Source organism: Schistocerca gregaria, chromosome 2, assembly GCF_023897955.1.
Source record: "Schistocerca gregaria isolate iqSchGreg1 chromosome 2, iqSchGreg1.2, whole genome shotgun sequence".
Classification (NCBI taxonomy): Eukaryota; Metazoa; Arthropoda; class Insecta; order Orthoptera; family Acrididae; genus Schistocerca; species Schistocerca gregaria.
The window spans coordinates 748,822,170-748,845,435 of record NC_064921.1 but is presented as its reverse complement, the minus strand read 5'-3'; the positions used below and the strand labels follow the sequence as shown (position 1 = coordinate 748,845,435).

General features: G+C 38.2%; 1 protein-coding gene across 6 annotated transcripts in view; it reads left to right on the top strand.

The window, feature by feature from the left end:
• Nucleotides 1-23,266, top strand: part of LOC126334926 (glutamyl aminopeptidase-like) — a 431,383-nt gene that overhangs the window by 381,762 nt on the left and 26,355 nt on the right. For all 6 annotated transcript variants that reach the window (XM_049997648.1, XM_049997649.1, XM_049997652.1 and 3 more), the window contains 4 exons: nt 5,172-5,479; nt 13,174-13,262; nt 14,056-14,180; nt 15,515-15,721. In XM_049997648.1, coding sequence (XP_049853605.1) covers nt 5,172-5,479; nt 13,174-13,262; nt 14,056-14,180; nt 15,515-15,721 — 729 coding nt within the window. The remainder of the gene's footprint in view (nt 1-5,171; nt 5,480-13,173; nt 13,263-14,055; nt 14,181-15,514; nt 15,722-23,266) is intronic.

Sequence of the window (23,266 nt, the reverse complement as noted above, 5' to 3'; positions counted from 1 at the left end):
GATCAAGTTACCCATTCTACAGTATTAACAACTACATACATAATAAATCAGCATATTACATCATATGAACTATGACTGATGGAAACACCTTCTGCAGGCAGAAAGATTGGGGGATGGGGTTACTGAAAATCGGACAGACAGTATTGAAATCGTGGATAAATGGTACATAATTTGTCATGTATTCATCATTCATACCATTATTTGCTAAGTGTGTCCATTTTATCAAATATTTCCTTAATGTTAACTGAGTTCTCTATCAGTGCTTAGCAGAACATAACAATAATTTTGGTGTTATGTGAGTATTATTTATTTATTCATTCATTTATTCACAAACTGGTTTTTGGCTTCTTACACCAACATAGGTGGCAAGAGAATGTCGGAACCACACAGAAAACGATGTGTGACTTCACAGATATTACTGAAACAGAGTGTATCAAAGGAAACCATTACATTAATAATTATTTAAATAAAAATACATTTGTAATATAACTCGTTTTTAGATTGGACTAACAATTATAAAATAATTTCTCCTAACACCACACAGACAATTCTGAAATTTTCTATTGTGAATTTTTAATAACTATGAAAGCACAATGAAAAGTGTGATTGAAGCATGAATAGTTCACTCCTAAATATTATCTACTGTGTGACCCATGTTTCTTATTATAAATCTTACAAATATTTTCATAGCCATTAAATGTTCACAATCACAAATTTTAAGAGCTATCTGTGTGCGGTCAGGAATCTGTATGGGGATAGGAGAAATTATTTTATACTTTTTAGTCCAATTTAAGAACATATTATATTACAAATTTACTCTTATTTAAATACTTTTTCTGATTTTTTGTCTTGTTTCATTGTTGCAAGCTACTGTGACCAGAATCTGACAAGATTGGAAATGACCGAAAGAACCAGCAGACTGGCCAACTGGCCATGGGCTGCCAGCGGTGGTTAGTCAAGTGTGAACGGTAGCACAACAGCAAGAGGAAAACAGTCATGGAGATAGCATAGCAGATTAACAAAGTTCAAATGAGTAATTCAAGGATGAAAACCCAAATAGTAGCAAAATCTGAGACCAAACCAACACGACATGAGAGCACACTTATTCCATGATAAACTTGTGGGTATATTTGAAAGCAGTTTTCCTAAGAAATTAGTGAATCATAATTCAAATAAACTTGATAAAAAACCATGGCTGACTAAAGCGATTAAAATTTCTTGTAGCCGGAAATGGGAACTATACCAAGACACTAGAATAAGTTGAGATGAAGAAAAGCTCAACCATTATAAGAAATATTGTAATATACTAAGGAAAATTAGAAAAAAATCCAGAAGTATGTGTATCAAGTCTGAGATTAGCACCTCTGATGACAAAGTTAAAACAATATGGAATATCGTTAAGAGGGAAACAGGGCAACCAAGGTCACAGGACAACAGTATTACTGTTAAGCACAATGAAAAGCTTATAAATGAAAAATCACAGGTTGAAAATATTTTTAATAATCATTTTATAAATGTAGTGGAAAATATAGGCACTAGCTGCTCACCAGATAGGGCAGAACTCTATATGAAAGAGGCATTCCCGGTGCAAACAAATGAAATTGAAATCCTACCCACCTCACCGTCTGAAATTAAGAAAATAATAAATTCACTTAAGAATTAAAACTCACATAGAACTGATGGTATCTCCAATAGAATACTAAAATCTTGTCCACACCTGATAAGTCGAGTTCTTAGCCACATATGTAATAGCTCATTGAATCAGGGAATATTTCCTGACAGATTGAAATATGCCATAGTTAAACCCTTGTATAAAAGAGGTGACAAGACAGACGTCAACAATTATCGTCCTATTTCACTTCTGACATCCTTCTCAAAAGTGTTTGAAAAAGTAATGTACTCAAGAGTAACTTTACACATCAGTGGGAATAACGTTTTAACAAAATGTCAGTTCGGTTTTCAGAAAGGTGTTTCAACAGATAGTGCTATACATGCTTTCACTGATCAAATTTTAAATGCTCTGGATAGTAGAACATCACCAATTGGGATTTTCTGTGATCTCTCTAAGGCTTTTGATTGTGTGGTTCATGAAATCCTCTTAGATAAGCTGAAGTGCTATGGAATGAATGGTTCAGTAGACAGATGGTTCACTTCATATTTAACTGGTAGAATGCAGAAGGTTGAAACAGTAAACCCACATAGTACACAAAGGGCATCAGATTATTCAGACTGGGGATGTATCAAGAATGGGGTACCACAGGGTTCTGTCTTGGGGCTTTTATTGTTTTTAATATATGTTAATGACTTGCCTAATTATATTCATGAAGATGCAAACTTGGTTCTCTTTGCAGATGACACAAGTATTGTAATCAAGCCTAAAAAGCAAGAATCAGCTGAGGAAAATGCAAATAATGTTTTTCAAAGAGTTATTAGGTGGTTTTTCGCAAACGGACTTTCATTGAACTTTGAAAAAACACTGTACATACAGTTCAGTACAGGGAAAGGCATAACACCGGAAATAAATATAGAGTGTGGGGGAAAATCTTTAGCTAAAGCAGATTGTTCAAAATTTCTGGGTGTCTGTATTGATCAGAATTTAAACTGGAAGACACACATTGACAATCTACTGAAACGATTGAGCTCAGCTACCTATGCTATTAGTGTCATTGCAAATTTTGGAGACAAGCATATCAGTAAGTTAGCTTACCATGCATATTTTCATTCGTTGCTTTCTTGCGGAATCATCTTTTGGGGCAATTCATCACTAAGAAAGAACGTATTTATTGCACAAAAACGTGTTATCAGAATAATGTCTGGGGCTCATCCAAGATCATCTTGTAGACAATTATTTAAAGAATTAGGGATATTGCCAGTAGCTTCACAATATATATACAGCCTAATGAAATTTGTTGTTAGTAACCCAGATCACTTCAGAATTAATAGCACAGTCCACAGCTACAATACTAGGAGACAGGGTGACCTTCACTACCGTTCATTGAATTTGACAGTGGCACAAAAGGAGGTGAATTATACTGCCACAAAGATTTTTGGTCACTTGCCAAACAATATCAAAAGTCTGACAGACAACCAATCGGCATTCAAAAGTAAGTTAAGGGAATTCCTGAATGACAACTCCTTCTACTCCATAGATGAATTTTTAGACATAGGCTAAAGAAATACAGTAAGTATTAACAATTGTACCGTATATAAGACTAACAAAGATTATTTGGGATAAATAAATCTTTTGTACTTTGACACGTTCCACATCATTACGAAAGAATCGTGATCATGATCCATGGAACAAGTAATATAACTAACTAACTAACTAACAGAGAATACACAACTGAAGGCAGAGCCACAGTGCGGCTAGATTTATTATGGGGCAAAGAGCACTAATTGGTCACCAAAGAGGGTGCCGCCCTGCAGCACAGGGAGACTAGCGTTGCAAAGCCAGTGTTGTCCAGCAACCATCATCAGGTTTCACGCATACTGCCTGGAGTGCATTCCAATACCACTTATACAACATGCCGGTCCTGCAGGGCAGCTGAGATGTTACGTGTTACCAACCTTTTTCACCCCCCTGCTCCTATCAAATCTAGGCGGATCAGACAGACAAAAAAGCAAGTTAATATTGTATTGTCATCTAGTTCTGAGCAATGTTAAAAATTTCAAGTCTGTGGCTCATTGGGAAATTAGTTTAAAATCAATTTCCAAATTTGTACTGAACAGACAGATAGACAAGAAAGCAATGTAGTAAAAGTGTGTTAAAAATTGCAAAAATTGTCACATATTAAATGTGAATAACAAAGTTGATTTTACTGTTGTAACCTGATTCTGTCATACATCCATAACAGAAATTTAATGGGGGAGGGGTGAAAACTGAACCAGCATTTTTTGCATTTCAAGGATTTCCAGTAATGTTTTCTATTTTTCTTGACTGTATGTAGAATGTCTGTTGTATATATACTTTTCTGTTGGCATATTTTCACACAGGTATAATCTATCTTTCCTAGTTTCCAGCTCCTTTCATGTTTTGACAACCTAGTTGCCACAGCTAGCTTTTTGTGATAGACCAACACATAATTTTCGTTGTGCCTGCAGGTGATGTTCCACACACCATTTTTGTTTTTTCTATTGAGTTATATCTTATTAATTATGAAATATTTTCCTGTATCATGTAACTCAAAAATTACTCATTGGTTTGCGGTTTCAGAGTATTCGTGCATTAATAATTAAAAATCATTTACTTTGCTGTAACTTGCAGCAAATAAACAAATACTTTCCTGATTACAGTATTTACATACCATCAAACATTAATACAACTTAAAATGCTGGATCCTTGTATCTGGGGAAAATTAAAAGTCCAGAAGAAAGAAAACACAGAAGAAGGAATAGACATCTGACATTCCAAAAGTGTATCATTAGGTGTGATCAGTGACACTGGACAATAATGTAAGCAAGTTCAGAGTTTTCCATGTGACATAGCCCGTGACAACACAGATATCTTGAGGAAATGCTTCAGAGTGTACCACATGTAGTCAGGCACTGCTGACATAGTCAAAAGTCCCATGGCAGTAGAACAGGGAGAGATAACAAATTTGTCAGAGTCCTTTGCAGCAGAGCATATTCGTAAACAGACTCCAGAGGCAGTGGTGTTGAGAAGATAGTGGCATGGCATAGCTGGGGGTGATCTGTTTGAAGTGAATACATGTAGATAAAATGCCTTCTACCTCCTCTGGAGCCGTTTCCATGACCCTATTTGTAGTTCCCCAGGTGACTGGTTTGTGTGCGCGGTAGTCACGAGGCATACTTATTGCCGCTTGTGCAGATATGCTAAACTTACACTGTTCAGGGTCTTCACCATTTGTGTGTCTTTGTCCATTGATGTAAGACTTTTATTGTCCAGAAGAGACATTATTTCTGTAATCATAATGTATTGTACTTCCTTTTAAACATTTATGCAATTCTTGCCATACATTCATCATTTTCTGCTGAGTGCAGCCATGGTATCTTCCTTGATTCCCGTGTACTTCTCTGTCATATAAAGTCAAATAGCAAATTCAGTTAATGCTAACTGTATTTCTGTTAACAATATAAATAACTGTTTTAAATCTTTTTTTTCTGCCAATTTAAAGTATCTCCATTAACTTTCTTGTATTATTTCCATATAGGGGGCAGCAGTCATTCGCATGCTGGAAGACTTCCTTGGATCAGAAGCTTTCCGGCTAGGCATCTCAGCTTTTCTGAAGAAGTATGAGTTTGACAATGCTGTGACATCAGACCTTTGGACAGTACTTCAAGAGCAAGTGACTGATGATGGCATTGAAGTAGCTTCAGTGATGGACACATGGACACGTCAAATGGGCTACCCTGTAGTTGAAGTACTTCGTGGCTTAGAGTCAGGTTCACGTTTTCTCAGCCAGAAGAGATTTCTCTCAAACCCCAAGGCTACCTACAATGCTAGTGATACTCCATACGGGTAAGTGTGATACAGATTAGTACAAATCATTTTGATACGAGGTCTATTCAAAAAATTCCAGAACTTTGTCCACAAAATTTTTCTGCACTTATGTTTTACTTATTGTACATGGTCTGCTTCCAAATACTCTCCTCTGCAAATGATACACCGCTCCCAGTGCTGCAATTCCCACTTCCAGAAACAGTCTTGATACACCTCTTGCTGGATCGCGAATTTTCATTTATCTAGTCTATTGCTGCAAACTTTGTCCTTTCAGTTAGGTTTCCAACATTGGAAATTAAAAAAGGTATGCAGGGGCTAGTGAGTATGGAGGATGAAGCAGCACAGTGATTTCATTTTTTGTGCAACGGTCATGCATCAACAGAGATGAATCAGGGCGAACTTGGTGGTAACGCAATGCATTCCAAGATTCTGTGTCAGGACTTCATGACATAATCCAACTGAAATGTTACATTCTTCTGCACTCTCTCAAACAATCAGTATCCTATTGGCACATACAGTTTAGATGACGTTCCTGACATGAGTGTTGTCGGTAGGCGTTGAAGGGCATCTGGATCGAAGGTCATCTTTAACTTCTGTCCAGCCATTTTTAAACCATGTGAACCATTTGTAACACTGGGTACAGCTTAAGCACTCATCACTGTAGGCTTCCTGCATCATTTGGTGTGTTCCTGTAAAGGTTTTTGTGTGTTTCACACAAAATTTAATGCTGGCGCATTGTTCCTCTAACTATGCTATCTCGAATTACACAAACTGTGACACAATGTTCTACTCAGTACAACACTGAATAATAACTAACAGACACACAACAATGAAAATTTCGGCAGTTACATATTAAACACAGGTGTCTGCAAGGATGCCAACTGCATTTCACTCCATACATCATTAGCACAAAATTACGAATGTTCCCCAAATTTTTTGAACAGACCTCATATGTGTGACAGACAGCAGAAAGGATCTGTAGAAAAATAATACAATGACAAACTATTCTATAAACATACTTAAATGCTGTTGTACTAAGTAATGACAGACATTTACCTAGAATGGCTAACACTTTATATTTCATTGGACTAGGTCACACCGATCTTATTTACAGTTGGCGTGGTTATAGTGACATAACTGGAAATGTCATATTAGAGATGTGCCAGTGGTTTGAATAGTGTAGTTATAATGGTTTAAAACAAAAAGCTGATGTAAAAAGTTTGTTAATGATTTTAAATGGTACAATTGTATGCATTGAGAAAAATATATAGGAAATACGTTATTTATAGAGTTTATATCTTCTGTTTCAGACATTATAATTCACAATTATTATGTACAGAATTTATTTTATTCTCAAAACTATTATTACGACAGCAATTTTATACTTAGACTAAATGACATAACTATGAGAAACAAAAGATAATGGTACCTTTGTCTAACCCAAGACACGCACGCTTGACTGAATTAACTAACTGTTTATTCACACCATTCTGATTATTTGAACAAACAACTTAAATGTACTTGGAGAGTCTTCCAGGTTAAAAAACAACTAAACAAACACTTCTTCTATAATTATTAGATGGCATAAAAGGCTGTTCTTGCTACTGCCAAGAATGAAGTCACTTGCTAGACTACGTAGTGGAAACAAAAGATAAGTTCTGAAACATTACTACTCTATTTGTCTTGAATGCTAAGTTCTTTTACGAGTATGAGTGATGTCAAGTTAAATTTCCTTACTACAATCCCAGAAATGTTGTCCTAGTCCTGACCTGCCTAGCTGGTAGTGTCCGGTCCCCATCTTGGTCAGAAGAGCAGCAGTGAACGGTGTCCTGTATAACTACAGCTACAGTGGCAGTGGCTCTGGTGGTGATCATCAGTTCCAGGCAGGTGATTTCACTCGTTTCTACTTCTTCGGCGAGAGCTTAAATCCTTGCTTCGTGGAGGATTACTTCATTTGTAGAGGATTACTTCGTTTTGACTGGCTGCAGAGCTTGGCCGCAAAAGCAGAACGTAAGTGTCGATCTGCGTACGTCTATTCTAACTGTGTGTGACAATTGTGGTGTCGGTGTGACAGCCGGAGTCGCCTTCTGCTGGCCCCCCTGCTGACTTCCTCAATCTGCCGTGGTACCAATGGAGCCACGAGCATTTGAATATTGCGGCCAGCAGACATTCAGCCATAGGCGTGTCATAGCAAGTACTTCCTAGGGACGTGAACAGAGAGGTCACTTGACATCCATAGTAAACACTCACTATTATTTATTTCACTTTTCAGTTTACAGGCAGCCATTGCAGTTTACAGGCAACCATTGTACTGAGTTTTCATCTGAGGAAAGAAAGTTACTTTCAGGTGTATCTTGAATATTTTCTCTAAGAATTTCATCTGATGCATCATTACATTTGCAACAGTTTTTCTGTCCTTAGTGGAGCCAACGGATTTGGACTTGTGCAAGAAACCTTCCACGAGTTCAAAAGTTTTATTCTGCAGCAGCTAATGTTGGTAGTGTATTAAAATCCTGGATGCCTAAGTGCCATGTGCCCCCTTATACAATTGGTCCACAAGATCTGCTGTGCCATGGATTCTCTTTCTTACTTTTCACATCAGCATTTACAGCACATTGGTCTTCTATTGAAAATATTTTAATTTCTTCAGCACTGCCTTTAGAAACTGCAGTGCAATGCCAATGTATTTCCAAGAGAATGGTATTGTGTGCCTCTTTTTACAACTGTATCTACATGTATAGAGTACAAACCACCATGAAGTGAATGGCAGATGGTAACTTGACATTGTCAATTTATTAGAGCTTCTTTTCGTTACATCACATATGGCATGTGAGAATAATGATTACCGTATGTAAATGTCTCTGCACACTCTGTAATTACTCTAATCTTGTCCTTGCAAGCCCTGTGAGTATTATAAGTAAGGTGTTATTGTACCTTCTTAGATTCATCACTTAAAGCCTGTTCTTGAAACTTTGTAAGCAGGCTTTCTCAGTATAGTTGGTGCCTATCATAGTTGATGCCTATCTTCAAGTGTCAGCCAGATCAGATTCTTCAGCATCTCTTGGACGTCCTCCCAAGGGTGAAACAAACCTGTGACCATTTGTGCTGCTCTTCTCTGTATACAATATTATGAATCTTCTCTGTATACATTCAATATGACCTGTTAATCATATTTGGTACAGGTCCCACACACTTCAGCAGTATTCTGAGATGGACCACACAAGTGATTTTTAAGCAGTCTCCTGTGTATACTGATTGGATTTCCCTAGTATTTACACTGATTGCATTTTCCTAGTATTATGCCAATGAACCAAAGTCTGCCAACTGCTTTACCTATGGCTGAGCTTATGTGGTCGTTACATTTCATATCCCTACAGATTGTTACTCCTGGCATTTTACTCCTGATATTTGTGTGAGCTGACCAATTCCGAGTTCTAACTCATTGATATTGTGCTCCAGGTAACTACATTCTTTAATTTTATGAAGTGCAAAATTTTATATTTCTTTTTAAAGGAAGTTGCCAAGTGTTTCGTCACTTTGAGAGCGTATTGTGATTTGACAATGTTTGTGCAGCTTTTTCTGACAGCTCTAAATTGTAGATAACCGCATCATCTGCAAGAAGTCTGTGTTTATAATTAATGTTGTCTGCAAGATCATTAACATGCAACATGAATAGCAAGGATTCCAAAACACTTCCCTGGGTGCACTTTAAGCAACTTCTGCATTTGTGGATACCTCTCCATCCAAGAGTCTCAATTTGTATCTCAGTGGATTTGAGTTTCTTATCTACCCTGACGAATACACCATCTCCATTTATCATTAACCTATCATTTTGGTATGTGTTAAATTTTTCCCCAAAGATCTCACTACTGTCAACATATGGTTTCAACCAGCTTCTGCGTCTGTGAGCTCCACTGTTTCTTAGGAGTGTGCTTCAAATTCTGGTACTTTGTTGCAAATACTTTGGCAGTCAATTTCTAGGATTTTAATACTCTCACCTGTAGGGCACATTTGTTTGGCCACTGATACTGCCAGGTCTTTACCAGCTTTCGTTATCTGGACTGGATAGAATGCCATCTAATCTAAAATACCTTTGTGTATACCACACACATGGTTACCTACCTGGATAACAGCCTCTGATGTGTAGTGCTAACCTGACCCATTTAGGGGGACCCTACCTTTCTCAATTCTGATGCATGTCTAGGAAGCCTGGCTTGTCACAGAGCCTTCCAGATCTCTGGTTGATGTCTTCCATTCAACTCAGAATCAGGGGACCAAAATAAGTTCTGGAGACAGGGCTGCAAACTGTGAAAAGGGTAATCTTCTCTGCCAGTCACTAGAATGATCCAAGTATGACCTTAGATCTCAGGCAATAGGCATTGTTTGTACCAACATGCACCCCCCCTCCCCCCTGCCTGTACTTTGTGTTACTTCCCATCCTGTACTGTTAATTCCCTAAGTGGTATGATTATTTAACTTCCAGCAATTAATAGTCCCCTACCTTCATATGTTTCCTTCCCCATGACATGGGGCACAGCAGGTTCACATTATAGCATCAAGCGTTGGTTTGAGTAATCACAAAGTCTCATCAAGCTTATGTTGCATGTCATCCTCTAGCATGTGATCTTCATGGCCTTGTCAAACTGCACATACTATGCCGTCTCTGCAATTTAAAATGCTGCAAAAACATTGCTGAAACAGCCTATCTCATCTGTGGCTCCAATACTGTAGTGGAAACATAGGTTCACTTCCAAGAGTTATCTTTTTGGTAACACCATTACATTAATGAATTACTTCTTTAGCCATAATGTCGTGTATTAATGAGTTGATACTTTGCACTCCAGAGCCTATGTTGACTATGTATTGAGTGCACAGACTTGCTAGTATAGTGGGCCACAAACCCTGCATAAGGGCCTCAGAAAGATAATAGATAGATAGATAGAGAGAGAGAGCAGCCAGTGAAAGGTGGGCTACTATCAGTGGCGGGCCGCATGCTGCCTGTGGGCCATGGTCTGTGCATCCCTGCTAGATATGGATAGTGCTGGTTTGAAATGTTTCCTGCTGGCAGAATATCTCAAGTATTACCTGTTATAATAGCAGAAAACTTTTCATTGGCTATCCCATCAGTTATGTCACTGATACAGTAGTGTTTTCTGTTGCTGTCTAGAATTATGGTCATGTAAACTACTGAACTGGATGTGGTTAATGTGAAATTAACCACATAGTTGCATGCGATATCAGTCTACATTTAATGCAAGTGAATGTGCTTCAAAATCTTCTGCATAACAACTATATGTTGGTTTAGTGGCCAGAAGACCTCCCCTAAGTTCCTGTCACATATGTTGCATATAATTAGGATACATCTTCTGGAATTTTGATTCTAACAGTGAAAGTGGTACACTTGTTGCATACCCAGCTCTAGCAATACTTCCATCATCATCTTCATCTGTGACAGTTGAAAATGGAATGATCGATAGGTAACGTTACTTCAATCAGCTTAGATGCCGCTGAAGACCATGGCGTGCTTGCCAGTATGGAAGGTGTAGATATGTGCTAGTCCTTTCAATTTCTATTTTTGATTACCTCCATTTCTACCTTGCCATAGGCTGTGACAGCCACTTGTCTAATGTACTAAAGAGCCAAAGAAACTGGTACACCTGCCTAATATCATTTAGGGCCCCTGTGAGCACACAGAAGTGCCACAACATGATGTAGCATGGACCAAACTAATGTCTGAAGTAGTGCTGGAGGGAATCGACACCACGAATACTGCAGGGCCATCCATAAATCTGTAAGAGTATGAGGGGCTAGAGATCTCTTCTGAACAGCATGTTACAAGGCATCCCAGATTCGCTCAATAATGTTCATGTCTGTGGAGTTTGGTGGACAATGGAAGTGTTTAAGCTCATAATTGTGTTCCTGGAGCCATTCTGTAGCAACTCTGGATGTGTGGGGTGCTGCATTGGCCTGCTGGAATTGCCCAAGTCCCATATCACTCCAACTGTACACACCCCACACCATTACAGAGACCCCACTAGCTTAAACAGTCCCTGCTGATATGCAGGGTCCATGGATTCGTGAGGTTGTCTCCAAACCCGTACACGTCCATCCCTTCGATACGATTTGAAACGAGACCCAGACTTGTCCGACCAGGTAACATGTTTCCAGTCATCAACAGTCCAATGTTGGTGTTGATGGTTCCAGGTGAGATGTAAAGCTTTGTATTGTGCAGAAATCAAGGGTACATGAGTGGGCCTTCAGCTCCAACAGCCCATATTGATGATGTTTTGTTGAATGGTTCCCACGCTGACACTTGTTGGTGGCCCAGCATTGAAATCTGCTGCAATTTGTGGAAGCGTTGCACCTCTGTCATACTGAACGATTCTCTTCAGTCGTGATTGGTCGCGTTCTTGTAGGATCATTTTCCGGCCACAGCAATGTCAGAGATTTGATGTTTTACCAGATTCCTGATATTCACGGTACACTTGTGAAATGGTCATACAGGAAAATCCTCATTTCATGCTGCGTTCCATCGGTCATGTGCCGATTATAACACCACATTCAAACTCACTTAAATCTTGATACCCTGCCATTGTAGCAGAAGTAACTGATCTAACAACTGTGCCAGCCACGTGTTGTCTTATATAGGCGTTGCTAACTGTCTTATATAGGCGTTGCCAACTGCAGTGTCGTATTTTGCCTGTTTACATATCTCTCTATTTGAATAGGCATGTCTACAGCAGTTTCTTTGGTGCTTCAGTGTATATTGTGAACAGACATGACACCCATTGAGATGCTAATATAGTTGCAATGACAGTACATAATGGTACAGCTTGTCACAACATTTACATTTGGCTTCGGTTTTTCCATATACAGTTTGTGTTTCATACAGATTTCGTACACTGTCATCAGATGTTGTTACCATAAAAGGCTGGACAACTATAATGGCTGCAGATGCTGTGGCAGATTTTATTTACAGGTGCATTGACCAAATAAGCACATTATGTAATAGAATATTTGACCTCTAGCTCTAGCATTTACTCCAACAAGCATTTCCATGCCTAAGGATATTTCACTGTCGCAAGTACAAAAGAAAGCTGGTAGTCACTAATGTAATGTAATGTAATTTATCAAATTTTGTTGTTGGTGTCTTAAGCGTCTTCATCTCTGAATAACTATTCCAGAGTAAAGCTGTTGAAAACCATGTTCATTGTATTTAAAACATTTAATGTGTGACAACATTATTGTGTGGCCAGTCTATGTGCACCATGTGATCACATGCCATACTGATCATTAGCTTCCTACCACAGTTTGAGTTTCATGCAGATTCTATGTGCTGCAGTAAGCTTGATAATTACAGCGGGACACACATGCTCATATGTTCTGATTTCTACATGACACATACTCAAAGGTTCTGATTTTGGGTAATTTATCTTTAAACACCACCTCCTTGCCCTATAGCTGTGCCCTCCTCCCATTGCCACCACCACCACCACCACCACCACCACCACCACCCCATTTACCTTTGGTTTGCTATGCTTTTGTGTACACATATACATGTTTGTGATAAGTGGATTATCCAGGTCTGTGCTACTTCATGAACAGTAATTGTACTGTACTTCTGGACTCCTGTGCATATTAACTTTTAGACTACATGAAATGTATTGTAATTTAAAACTTTAATGGAATGATTTTAATTTTATATCTTCCAGATATAAGTGGGCAATACCCATCACTTACATCACTTCAGACAATCCTACGGAGACTAAGAGGGTGTGGTTGCAGCCAACAGAAAGACAAAGTAAGAGATATATGGATATTATTTTAATCATCCTCCTTACTAATACAAATTCTGTCTGAAGAGGATGGGGGAGTATCTCCAAGAAAAGTGAAATCATTGGCATGTTAAGTGAAAGCAATAGCGTTGTAGTTGTCAAGTTGCATTAAAATATCAGCTTGTATTGTCATATTAAAGCACCATTTGCATTCTTTATTGGATAAGGAAGTTTTAAATAATTTTGCAGTCAATCATTCATATCTAGTGAGAGGAACAACTTATCTACTGCTGTTCATGGATTGAAATCTTCACCAGTTTAGACTAGCTGCTATATTAATTCTCTGTGGTGGCCAAGTAAATTGCAAGTTATTTCTTCAATTCAGATACACAAATGTATGAGCTGATCATTATATAAGCATTAACTCTAATGTTGTGGTTATAAGATCCTACTTAGGTAAGTCACATTTTTAGAACTACTTAGTGATGAATAAAAATTTAATTTGTGAGTATAACAAACAGAAAATTCATAACCAGAAGACATACATAGGGCAGTGAAGGGTTAGTGTTATTACTATTGATTATTCCAACCCATTCTAACAGATATATGACACAATTGTAATGCTGAAGTAATCCAGATCCAATACATGCTGTTCTTATAACCCTTTAACAAAAGAAACTAGTTTCAGGCAAGTGCCTAATTTTGATTTACATTGAATAATTACACACTTTAAATTAATTCACCTGATTATAGTAGGAATAATAACGAGTTTATGTGGAACTTTGTGTAAAATGTTTTAAAAATACATTCATTTTGCAGAGAAACTGGAAATTGGTAATGCTACTTGGCTAAAGCTGAATAGACATGAAGTTGGCTACTATAGAGTGAATTATGACTATGAAGATTGGAATGCCCTTATTTCATTATTGAAAACTAATACTCGGGTAAGTGGAATCAGTAGTTTTTGGAGTAGATATTATGCCAGTCAGGCATAAGAGCATAGAAAACTGAATATACCAAGTTTGGACATCTTTACCAAGTTTGGGCATCTTTATCTTTGAACACAAAAAAGCAAAATTCTTTCATTCATCATGTTCTGTAGAGTCCATCAAGAAACAGTACCTCACAGATGTGAAACAAGTTAAGGTATACATTAGCAAGGGAAATAAAATCATAGAAACTTAATCTGCACACTGTATCAACAACAAATTATCAGTCTACTACGTAATGCTGTCCTCCTTATGCCAGTTAAGTTTAACCAAGTAAACTGGAAAGACAGCTGCTACTTTGAAAAAAAGTTCTCATTTGTTTTATGTAAACAAATAGCTGCCATTATTTTATACTGGTAGCTTAATATTTATAGCCAGAGTCAGATATACTGTATGTCATTCTCACTTTGCATTTCTGACATCTCTACCTTCCAAATAAAACAAGAAAAAATTCTCTCTTAGATTGCTTACATAATAACAACCACAATTTTACATACAATAAGGGGAAGGCAGCCACTCAACTTTAGCAGATTGATGTGTGGAGCATAGAAACACCTAACAGAAAACGTTATTCACACTAGCTTTCAAGCATTTGCTCTTTTTGCAGTAAAATACTCACATTCTCACACAGACACACCCAAATGAACACTCCCCACAATTTTAGTAGAATATGACCACTAAAAGCAGGTTGTTTGATATTTGTTAAATTTCACAGTTCATAACAGGAATATTTTGCCTAAGGAATGCTAAACAACAGTATTTGATACTTTCTATGTCACTTGCCTTAGTTCTGTAATACTCAAGATAGAAATTTATAGGAAACAAACTTTAATTCTTATGGACGTTGTGATGGATGGGGCTGTTGTTTAAAAATATAACAACTAATTTAAATTCTTTTACTACATTTAACCTTCATTGATATTGTAAATTTAATGAATTCACAACACAACTAAAAATCTTAAAATTCACTAGATACTGGAGACCTCCAGATAAAAGTGATGGAGTTATGTGCAAATTGTCAAACAGTATTAAGAAAATGGTTTTCTTTGAAAGAAAAAGTGTTTATTTAAGTGTGCACTGAGTGTTAGAAACATACACAGTGGAAGTTAAACAACAACAGATCAACAATGGCTAGAGAAAGGAGTGGAGAGGGAGCGAGTGGATGACTTACACTTTTCTATAAAGGAGTGTGCAGCTACTTTGCAAAGGGACACATCTTTCATTACTTTTAGATATACGTGGACTATAGTTTCTAAGTGTAATAAAATGTTTTAAATGTACTTTTACAGTCACTGGATACTGCTGATAGAGCACATTTGTTGGATGATGCCTTCAGTCTTGCAGCTGCAGGGCAACTCAGGTATGAAACAGCCCTGGAGCTCACACGATATTTGAGCAATGAGACAGAGTATGTGCCATGGGTTGTTGCTACCACACACTTCACCAAGATGTTCCACCTGCTACAAGGATCTGATGAAGCCCATGGCTTACTCAAGGTCAATAATATTAATATTAGCTGTCCATAATGAATGTTAAAAAAATGAAACTAACCATTTACTAAAACCAGGGACAACAGTACATGGCTGTATTGGACATTAATTTAAAATCATGATTGAATCATTTTTTGAAAATTTAAAAATCCTTTTGTACTAGTATTAGTATTTAGGTGCTTCTATGTTTCTCCACAATAAGTGATGTAAATGGTGTATTAATGTAATCTTTAACAGCTGATCATTGCCATGTGCTAAAAGTATGCATCTTATAGGCAGTGATTTATCATAGGGTGGGAAGGGAAAAATGGCTCAGTTATTTGCAGAGAAAAGTTATTATTTTCCAGCTAAAAACTTTTGAGGTATTTGACAAAGGCAGCTTAGTATATTTGTCACACAGGAAGCATGAGAATTGTGGTATGTGCATTAGAGGACAAACTGTGTAAACGGACTAATGCTCTGAAAAATACAAGAAAGGACATCAGAATCTGATGTTACTGCAAAAGCCATTTCAGTCATAAGATGGTTGGTTTTTTGGTTTGCAAGTAGGAAAAAGGAAAGATAAGTGAATTATAATACTTACTGTTGGACTTCTATTTGTCAGTATATAAAAAACATATAGGTCAAGGGTAAAGATAAATACTCACAGTACAGTTGAGTGATTGACAGGGACGTGAACAAGATTAAAATGATCTCTCACCTTACAGGCAATGTCTTTCCTTAAAGTCACCAAACACACACACACACACACACACACACACACACACACACACACACACACACACAACCACATTATCCCAGCACTGCAGCCTGATGGATGTGGGGTTGATGAGAGAAAAAGGAGAGTAGAGAAGATGACACCTAGGGGGAAAAACAACAAGGGAACAGGATAGGAATGTGGAACTGACGCAGACAGGAGAAGTTAATTTGCAGTAGATGATGAATGTGAAATGGTGGAGTGGGTGAAGGGAGGGAGATAACAGAGTGAACTTAATCAGAGAATACTTTGAGGGTAGATTAATGCCTAGGTGGATAGTGGTAGAGGGAAATGCAAGGAGAAGAGGGAACAGAAGACATGAAACAAGGGTGAAGATGTGTGAGGGCAGAGGACACTGAGGCCAGGAGGATTGCAGGATGTGTTCTGAGCACAATTCCCATATAAGAAATTCAGAGCAGTTGGTATTGAAAAAGACAGGGAGGATCCAGATAGAGCTGGCTGTGAAGCATCATGTTGTACTCAGAGGCATGTACTGAGTGGGTGCATAGGACAGGCTTTGCACTTGGGTCTTTTACAAGGTTTTCACCTATCTATCAAGGGGTTGGGAGTAGGTACAGCATAAGAAAGGGCTTGAATAGTTCGTATATTGGGATGTGAGCAGAGTACCCTCTTTGGGAGAGTTAGGAAAGATTTTAGAAAGAATGTTCTCCTTCCAGGATACAATAAATGGTAGTAAACATGTCGGTGATGGGTGTCCATTCCAGGTTGCCAATGGATAATTATAGGGACGCTACTTCTCAACTTATTCACAAGAGAAGTTGGAAAATTAGGGTCATTTGTAGCTATGGCTCAGAAGATATGTTTGTGACTTACAGCCTATTCATTAAGACATTAATAAGATCTTCAGCGTACTGGGCAAGGGATTTCTTGTCACTGCAGAGCCACCGTCTACATGTGGCTAGGTTGTATAGGAGAGCCTTTTGATGTGGAAAAGATAGTAGCTGTCAAAATAGATGTACCGTTGCAGGTCGATGAGCTCTAAGTGGATGGAGGTTTTTATGGAGTCATTGGTGAGACAGAGCTCAATACCCAGGAAGGTGACATGCTGAGCCGAAGAGGATGAGGTGAAACAGACAATAGTGAAGGTCATAAAATGTTGATGAATGAGGACAGAGTCAACATTGTGAAGGTTATCATCAATGAACCTGAATCAGATCTTGGTTAGCAAGGAAGTTTTGCTGTAGCTGGCCCATAAACAGGTTGGCATGTGAAAGGACTGTGCAAGTGGATTTGTCTGTGTATCTACCCCTAGAAGGAGAATTAATTTTGGGCAAGGATATAATTGGTCATGTATAAAGGAATGAGGTGGTTGGAGTCTGCAGGATGATGAGAGAGGTAGTGCAGCAATGCCATGGACAATAGGGATATTAGTGTATAGGGAGATGCTTCATCTCTTCCTTTCCCATAATTTTGGTTAAAAATAAGAGGTGGGATGGCAAATAAAAATGGCCAAGCTGTGAAAAATAATAAGGAAAACAAGATCATGTGGAGGGAGTATTTTGAAGATTCTTGAACCCAAATGGAGGCCAGAAGGAAGAAGGAGGAGGAGAAGAAGAAGGAGGAGGAGGAGGAGGAGAGAAGTTGAAGATACACTGAGAAAGAGGAGAGGAGGAAAGGCATCAGGTTTGGATGAGCTAGTGTAGAGATGGTGAGAGCAGCAGGAGCAGTGAGGATACAGTGGCTCAGTGACGTTATGAAAACTGTGTGGAAAATTGTAAGGACCTAAGAAGACTGGAAGAAGGAATAATTGTCTACTCTTCTCAAAAGGTAATAGGAAAGAGTGCAAAAACTATCAAAGAATCACACTGATGACCCATTGTGCAAAGATCTTTGAGAAAGTGTTGGAAACACGGATTCAGTTTTGGAAAAACAAATTAGAGTAAAAAAATGAAGGATAAGAGAATGACAACATGGGCACAGAGTAGGAATGTCCACAGCACATCTAATTTTTCTGTAAACAGCTACAGGGACACCCCTAGGAGTATAGAACGGATTTACTGGCAGCCTTATTGGGTGATAGAAGAGCACATGATAATATATGAAGAGGCCCATGTAGAGCACAGTAGTAGATAAGCAAAGTACAGAGGATAAGAGAAATAGACAAAGGGAATGTGAGCTGTGTGAAAATGGGAGGAGAGAGATTAAATTAGGAGAACAGAAGAATGACTTGAGGCAGGAAAATGCATTTTCACCATCACTCTTCACTGTCGTAATTGGTTAAGAAAAGATGAAAGCAATGTGTTTGCAGACAATTTGATGATTTTGGGAAATATGGAAGAGTAAGCCCAGGAATAGTTGAACAGATGCCAATGAATACCATAAGGATATGGAATGAACCCCCCATGAACCATGGACTTTGCCATTGGTTGGGAGGCTGGCGTGCCTCAGCAACACAGATAGCCATACCGTAGGTGCAACCACAATGGAGGGATATCTGTTGAGAGGCCAGATAAACAAGTGGTTCCTGAAGAGGGGCAGCAGCCTTTTCAGTAGTTGCAGGGTAACAGTCCGGATGATTGACTGATCTGGCCTTGTAACACTAACCAAAATGGCCTTGCTGTGCTGATACGGCAAATGGCTGAAAGCAAGAAGAAACTACAGCTGTAGTTTTTCGTAAGGGCATGCAGCTATACTGTATGGTTAAATGGTGATGGTGCCTCTTGGGTAAAATATTCAGGAGGTAAAATAGTCCCCCATTCGGATCTCCTGGCGAGGACTACTTAGGAGGACGTCATTATCAGGAGAAAGAAAACTGGTGTTCTACAGATCGGAGCATGGAATGTCAGATCCCTTAATCGGGCAAATAGGTTAGAAAATTTAAAAAGGGAAATGGATAGGTTAAAGTTAGTGGGAATTAGTGAAGTTGGTGGCAGGAGAAACGGAACTTCTGGTCAGGTGAATACAGAGTTATAAATACAAAATCAAATAGGGGTAATGCAGGAGTAGGTTCAATAATGAATAAAAAAAATAGGAATGTGGGTAAGCTGCTACAGACAGCATAGTGAACACATTATTGTAGCTAAGATAGACACGAAGCCCACACGTACCACAGTAGTGCAAGTTTATATGCCAACTAGCTCCGCAGATGCCGAAGAGATGGATGAAATGTGTGATGAGGTAAAAGAAATTATTCAGATAGTGAAGGGAGATGAAAATTTTATAGTCATGGCCGACTGGAATTCGATCGTAGAAAAGGAAGAGAAGGAAACATAGTAGGTGAATATGGACTGGGGGGAAGTGAAATAGGAAGCCGCCTGGTAGAATTTTGCACAGAGCATAACTTAATCATAGCTAACACTTGGTTCAAGAATTATTAAGGAAGATTGTATACATGGAAGAGGCCTAGAGATACTGGAAGGTTTCAGATAGATTACACAATTTCGGAACCAGATTTTAAATTGTAAGACGCAGATGAGGACTCTGATCACAATCTAATGGTTATGAACTGTAGATTAAAACTAAAGAAACTGCAAAACGGTGGAAATTTAAAGAGATGGGACCTGGATAAACTTAAAGAACCAGTGGTTCTAGAGAGTTTTAGGGAGAGCTTTAGGGAACGATTGACAGGAATGGGGGAAAGAAATACAGTAGAAGAAGAATGGGTAGCTTTGAGGAATGAAATAGTAAAGGCAGCAGAGGATTAAGTAGGTAAAAAGACAAAGGCTAGTAAAAATCCTTGGGTGAAAGATGATATATTAAATTTAACTGATGAAAGGAAAAAATATGAAAATGTAGTAAATGAAGCAGGCAAAAAGGAATACAAACATCTCAAAAATGAGATCAGCAGCAAGTGAAAAATGGCTAAGCAGGGATGGCTAGAGGACAAATGTAAGGATGTAGAGGCATATCTCACTAGGGGTGAGACAGATAATGCCTACAGGAAAATTAAAGCTACCTTTGGAGAAAACAGACCCACTTGTATGAATATCAAGAAGAGCTCAGATGGAAACCCAGTGCGAAGCAAAGAAGGGAAAGCAGAAAGGTGGAAGGAGCATATAGAGGGTCTACATAAGGGAGATGTACTTGAGGACTATATTACGGAAATGGAAGAGAATGTAGATGAAGATGAAATGGGAGATACGATACTGGGTGAAGAGTTTGGCAGAGCACTGAAAGACCTCAGTCGAAATAAGGACCTGGGAGTAGACAACATTCCATTAGAACTACTGACAGCCGTGGGAGAGCCAGCCCTGACAAAACTCTACCGTCTAGTGAGCAAGATGTATGAGACAGATGAAATACCCTCAGACTTCAAGAAGAATATAATAATTCCAATCCCAAAGAAAGCAGGTGTCCACAGATGTGAAAATTATTGTACTGTCAGTTTAATAAATCACGGTTACAAAGTAATAACATGAATTCCTTACAGGTGAATGGAAAAACTGATAGAAGCAGACGTTGGGGAATATCAGTTTGAATTCTGTAGAAATGTTGGGACACATGAGGCAATACTGACCCTATGACTTACCTTCGAAAATAGATTAAGAATAGGCAGACCTAAGTTTCTAGCATTTGTAGACTTACAGAAAGCTTTTGACAGTGTTGACTGGAATACTGTCTTTCAAATTCTGAATGTGGCAAGGGTCAAATACAGGGAGTGAAAGACTATTTACAATTTGTACAGAAACCAGGTGGCAGTTATGAGTCGAGGGGCACGAAAGGGAAGCAGTGGTTGGGAAGGGAGTGAGACAGGATTGTAGTCTATCCCCAGTGTTATTCAATGTGTATATTGAGCAATCAGTAAAGGAAACAAAAGAAAAATTTGGAGTAGGAATTAAAATCCATGGAGAAGAAATAAAAACTTTGAGGTTTGCTGATGACATTGTAATTCTGTCAGAGACAGCAAAGGACCTGGAAGAGCAGTTGAACAGAATGGACAGTGTCTTGAAAGGAGGTTATAAGATGAACATCAACAAAAGCAATACGAGGATAATGGAATGTAGTCGAATTAAGTCTGGTGATGTTGAGGGAATTAGTTTAGGTAATGATACACTTAAAGTAGTAGAGGAGTTTCGCTATTTGAGGAGCATAACAACTGATGATGGTCAAGGTAGAGAGAATATAAAATGTAGACTGGCAATGGCAAGGAAAGCATTTGTGAAGAAGTGAAATTTGTTTACATCGAGTATATATTTAAATGTCAGGAAGTCGTTTCTGAAAGTATTTGTATGAAGTGTAGCCATGTATGGAAGTGAAACATGGACGATAAATAGTTTGGACAAGAAGAGAATAGAAGCTTTCGAAATTTGTGCTACAGAAGAATGCTGAAGATGATATGGGTGAATCACATAACTAATGAGGAGGTATTGAATAGAATTGGGGGAGAAGAGAAATTTGTGGCACAACTTGACTAGAAGAAGGGATTGGTTGGTAGCACATGTTCTGAGGCATCAAGGGATCACCAATTTAGTATTGGAGGGCAGCACGGATGGTAAAAATCTTAGAGGGAGACCAAGAGATGAATACACTAAGCAGATTCAGAAGGATGTAGGTTGCAGTAGGTACTGGGAGATGCACAGGATTGAGTAGCATGGAGAGCTACATCAAACCAGTCTCTGGACTGAAGACCACAACAACAACAACAACAACAACATGGAATGAAATTTAGCATATGTTAAGTGTGAAATGATGATCACTACCAGGAAGAAGGGGAGAGTCATCAGTGGAATAACAACTGGTGGGGAATGACTGAGGAAGGTGGAGAGTTTAAAAATATCTGGGAAGATTATTACAGGAGAATGGAAGAAATGACAGTGATATATATGAGTGGAGCTCATTCCAGAACAGCATTACAAGTCTGATAGGGAGCAAGGATGTCTCTCAAAAGAGCGAAAGGGTTATGTATTGAATGTGGTATGCACCAATCCTGACATTCTTCATGCACCTGGGTAATGATAGGAAGAGAGACAAGCGAAATACAAGCTAGTGAGATGAGATGAAATTCTTGAAAAATGGTGTTGAAGTGACAATTCTGGCAGGTTCAGGAAAGAGAGAATCAAGAAAGTAATGTAGGAGGAACTATTATAGGAGGAATCAAGACGTAAACATGACTGTATGCACCATGTCAAGTGAATGAAAGAGGGGACACTCAGGGAGATAAACAAAATAAAAAAGGGAAAAAGACCAAGAGACAGGATGATAATGATGACTTCTTTGTTAGCATATGGAAATATAATTGATGTTTAACTTGTATGAAGACTGAAATTTTCAGTAATTGTTCTTGATTATAGATGACTAACAGTAGGCTCGCTTATTTCATTAGACCTGATTTAGGTTGTTGACTTGTTTTAATGATGTAAGCAAATTGTTAATATTCAATACAGATGACTAGTTTTTAATTACCAGCTGTGAAAACTGGGACAACTAAAATGGGCTGACAGGTACAGAAATTTAACAACAGGTACATAGTTTAAAATGTAGTAGCAGTGTTGTTTCTACTGAAACAACATGTTGGTGATGTTGCTCCTTTTTTTCTCTAAGTCTGAGAGAAGCAGCATACCTAACTAACAACAAATATTTTAGTTACATGTTGTTTTTCTTAGTAACAGATTTGAATTGTTTTAAATTAAATTTATTCGCAGAATGTATTTTTTACGTACTGAGTTATTACATGTTTCTTAGAACTTCAATTGTAAATGATAAAAACACATCTATTACCTTAAATATCTGTGCAAAAAGTCAACAAAAGCATACATAAAACAATAAAATGCTTATTTCTTTGAACTTTATCCTTAAAAGTTCGTAGGTTCTGTTAAGTAATAGCTCCAGTCTGT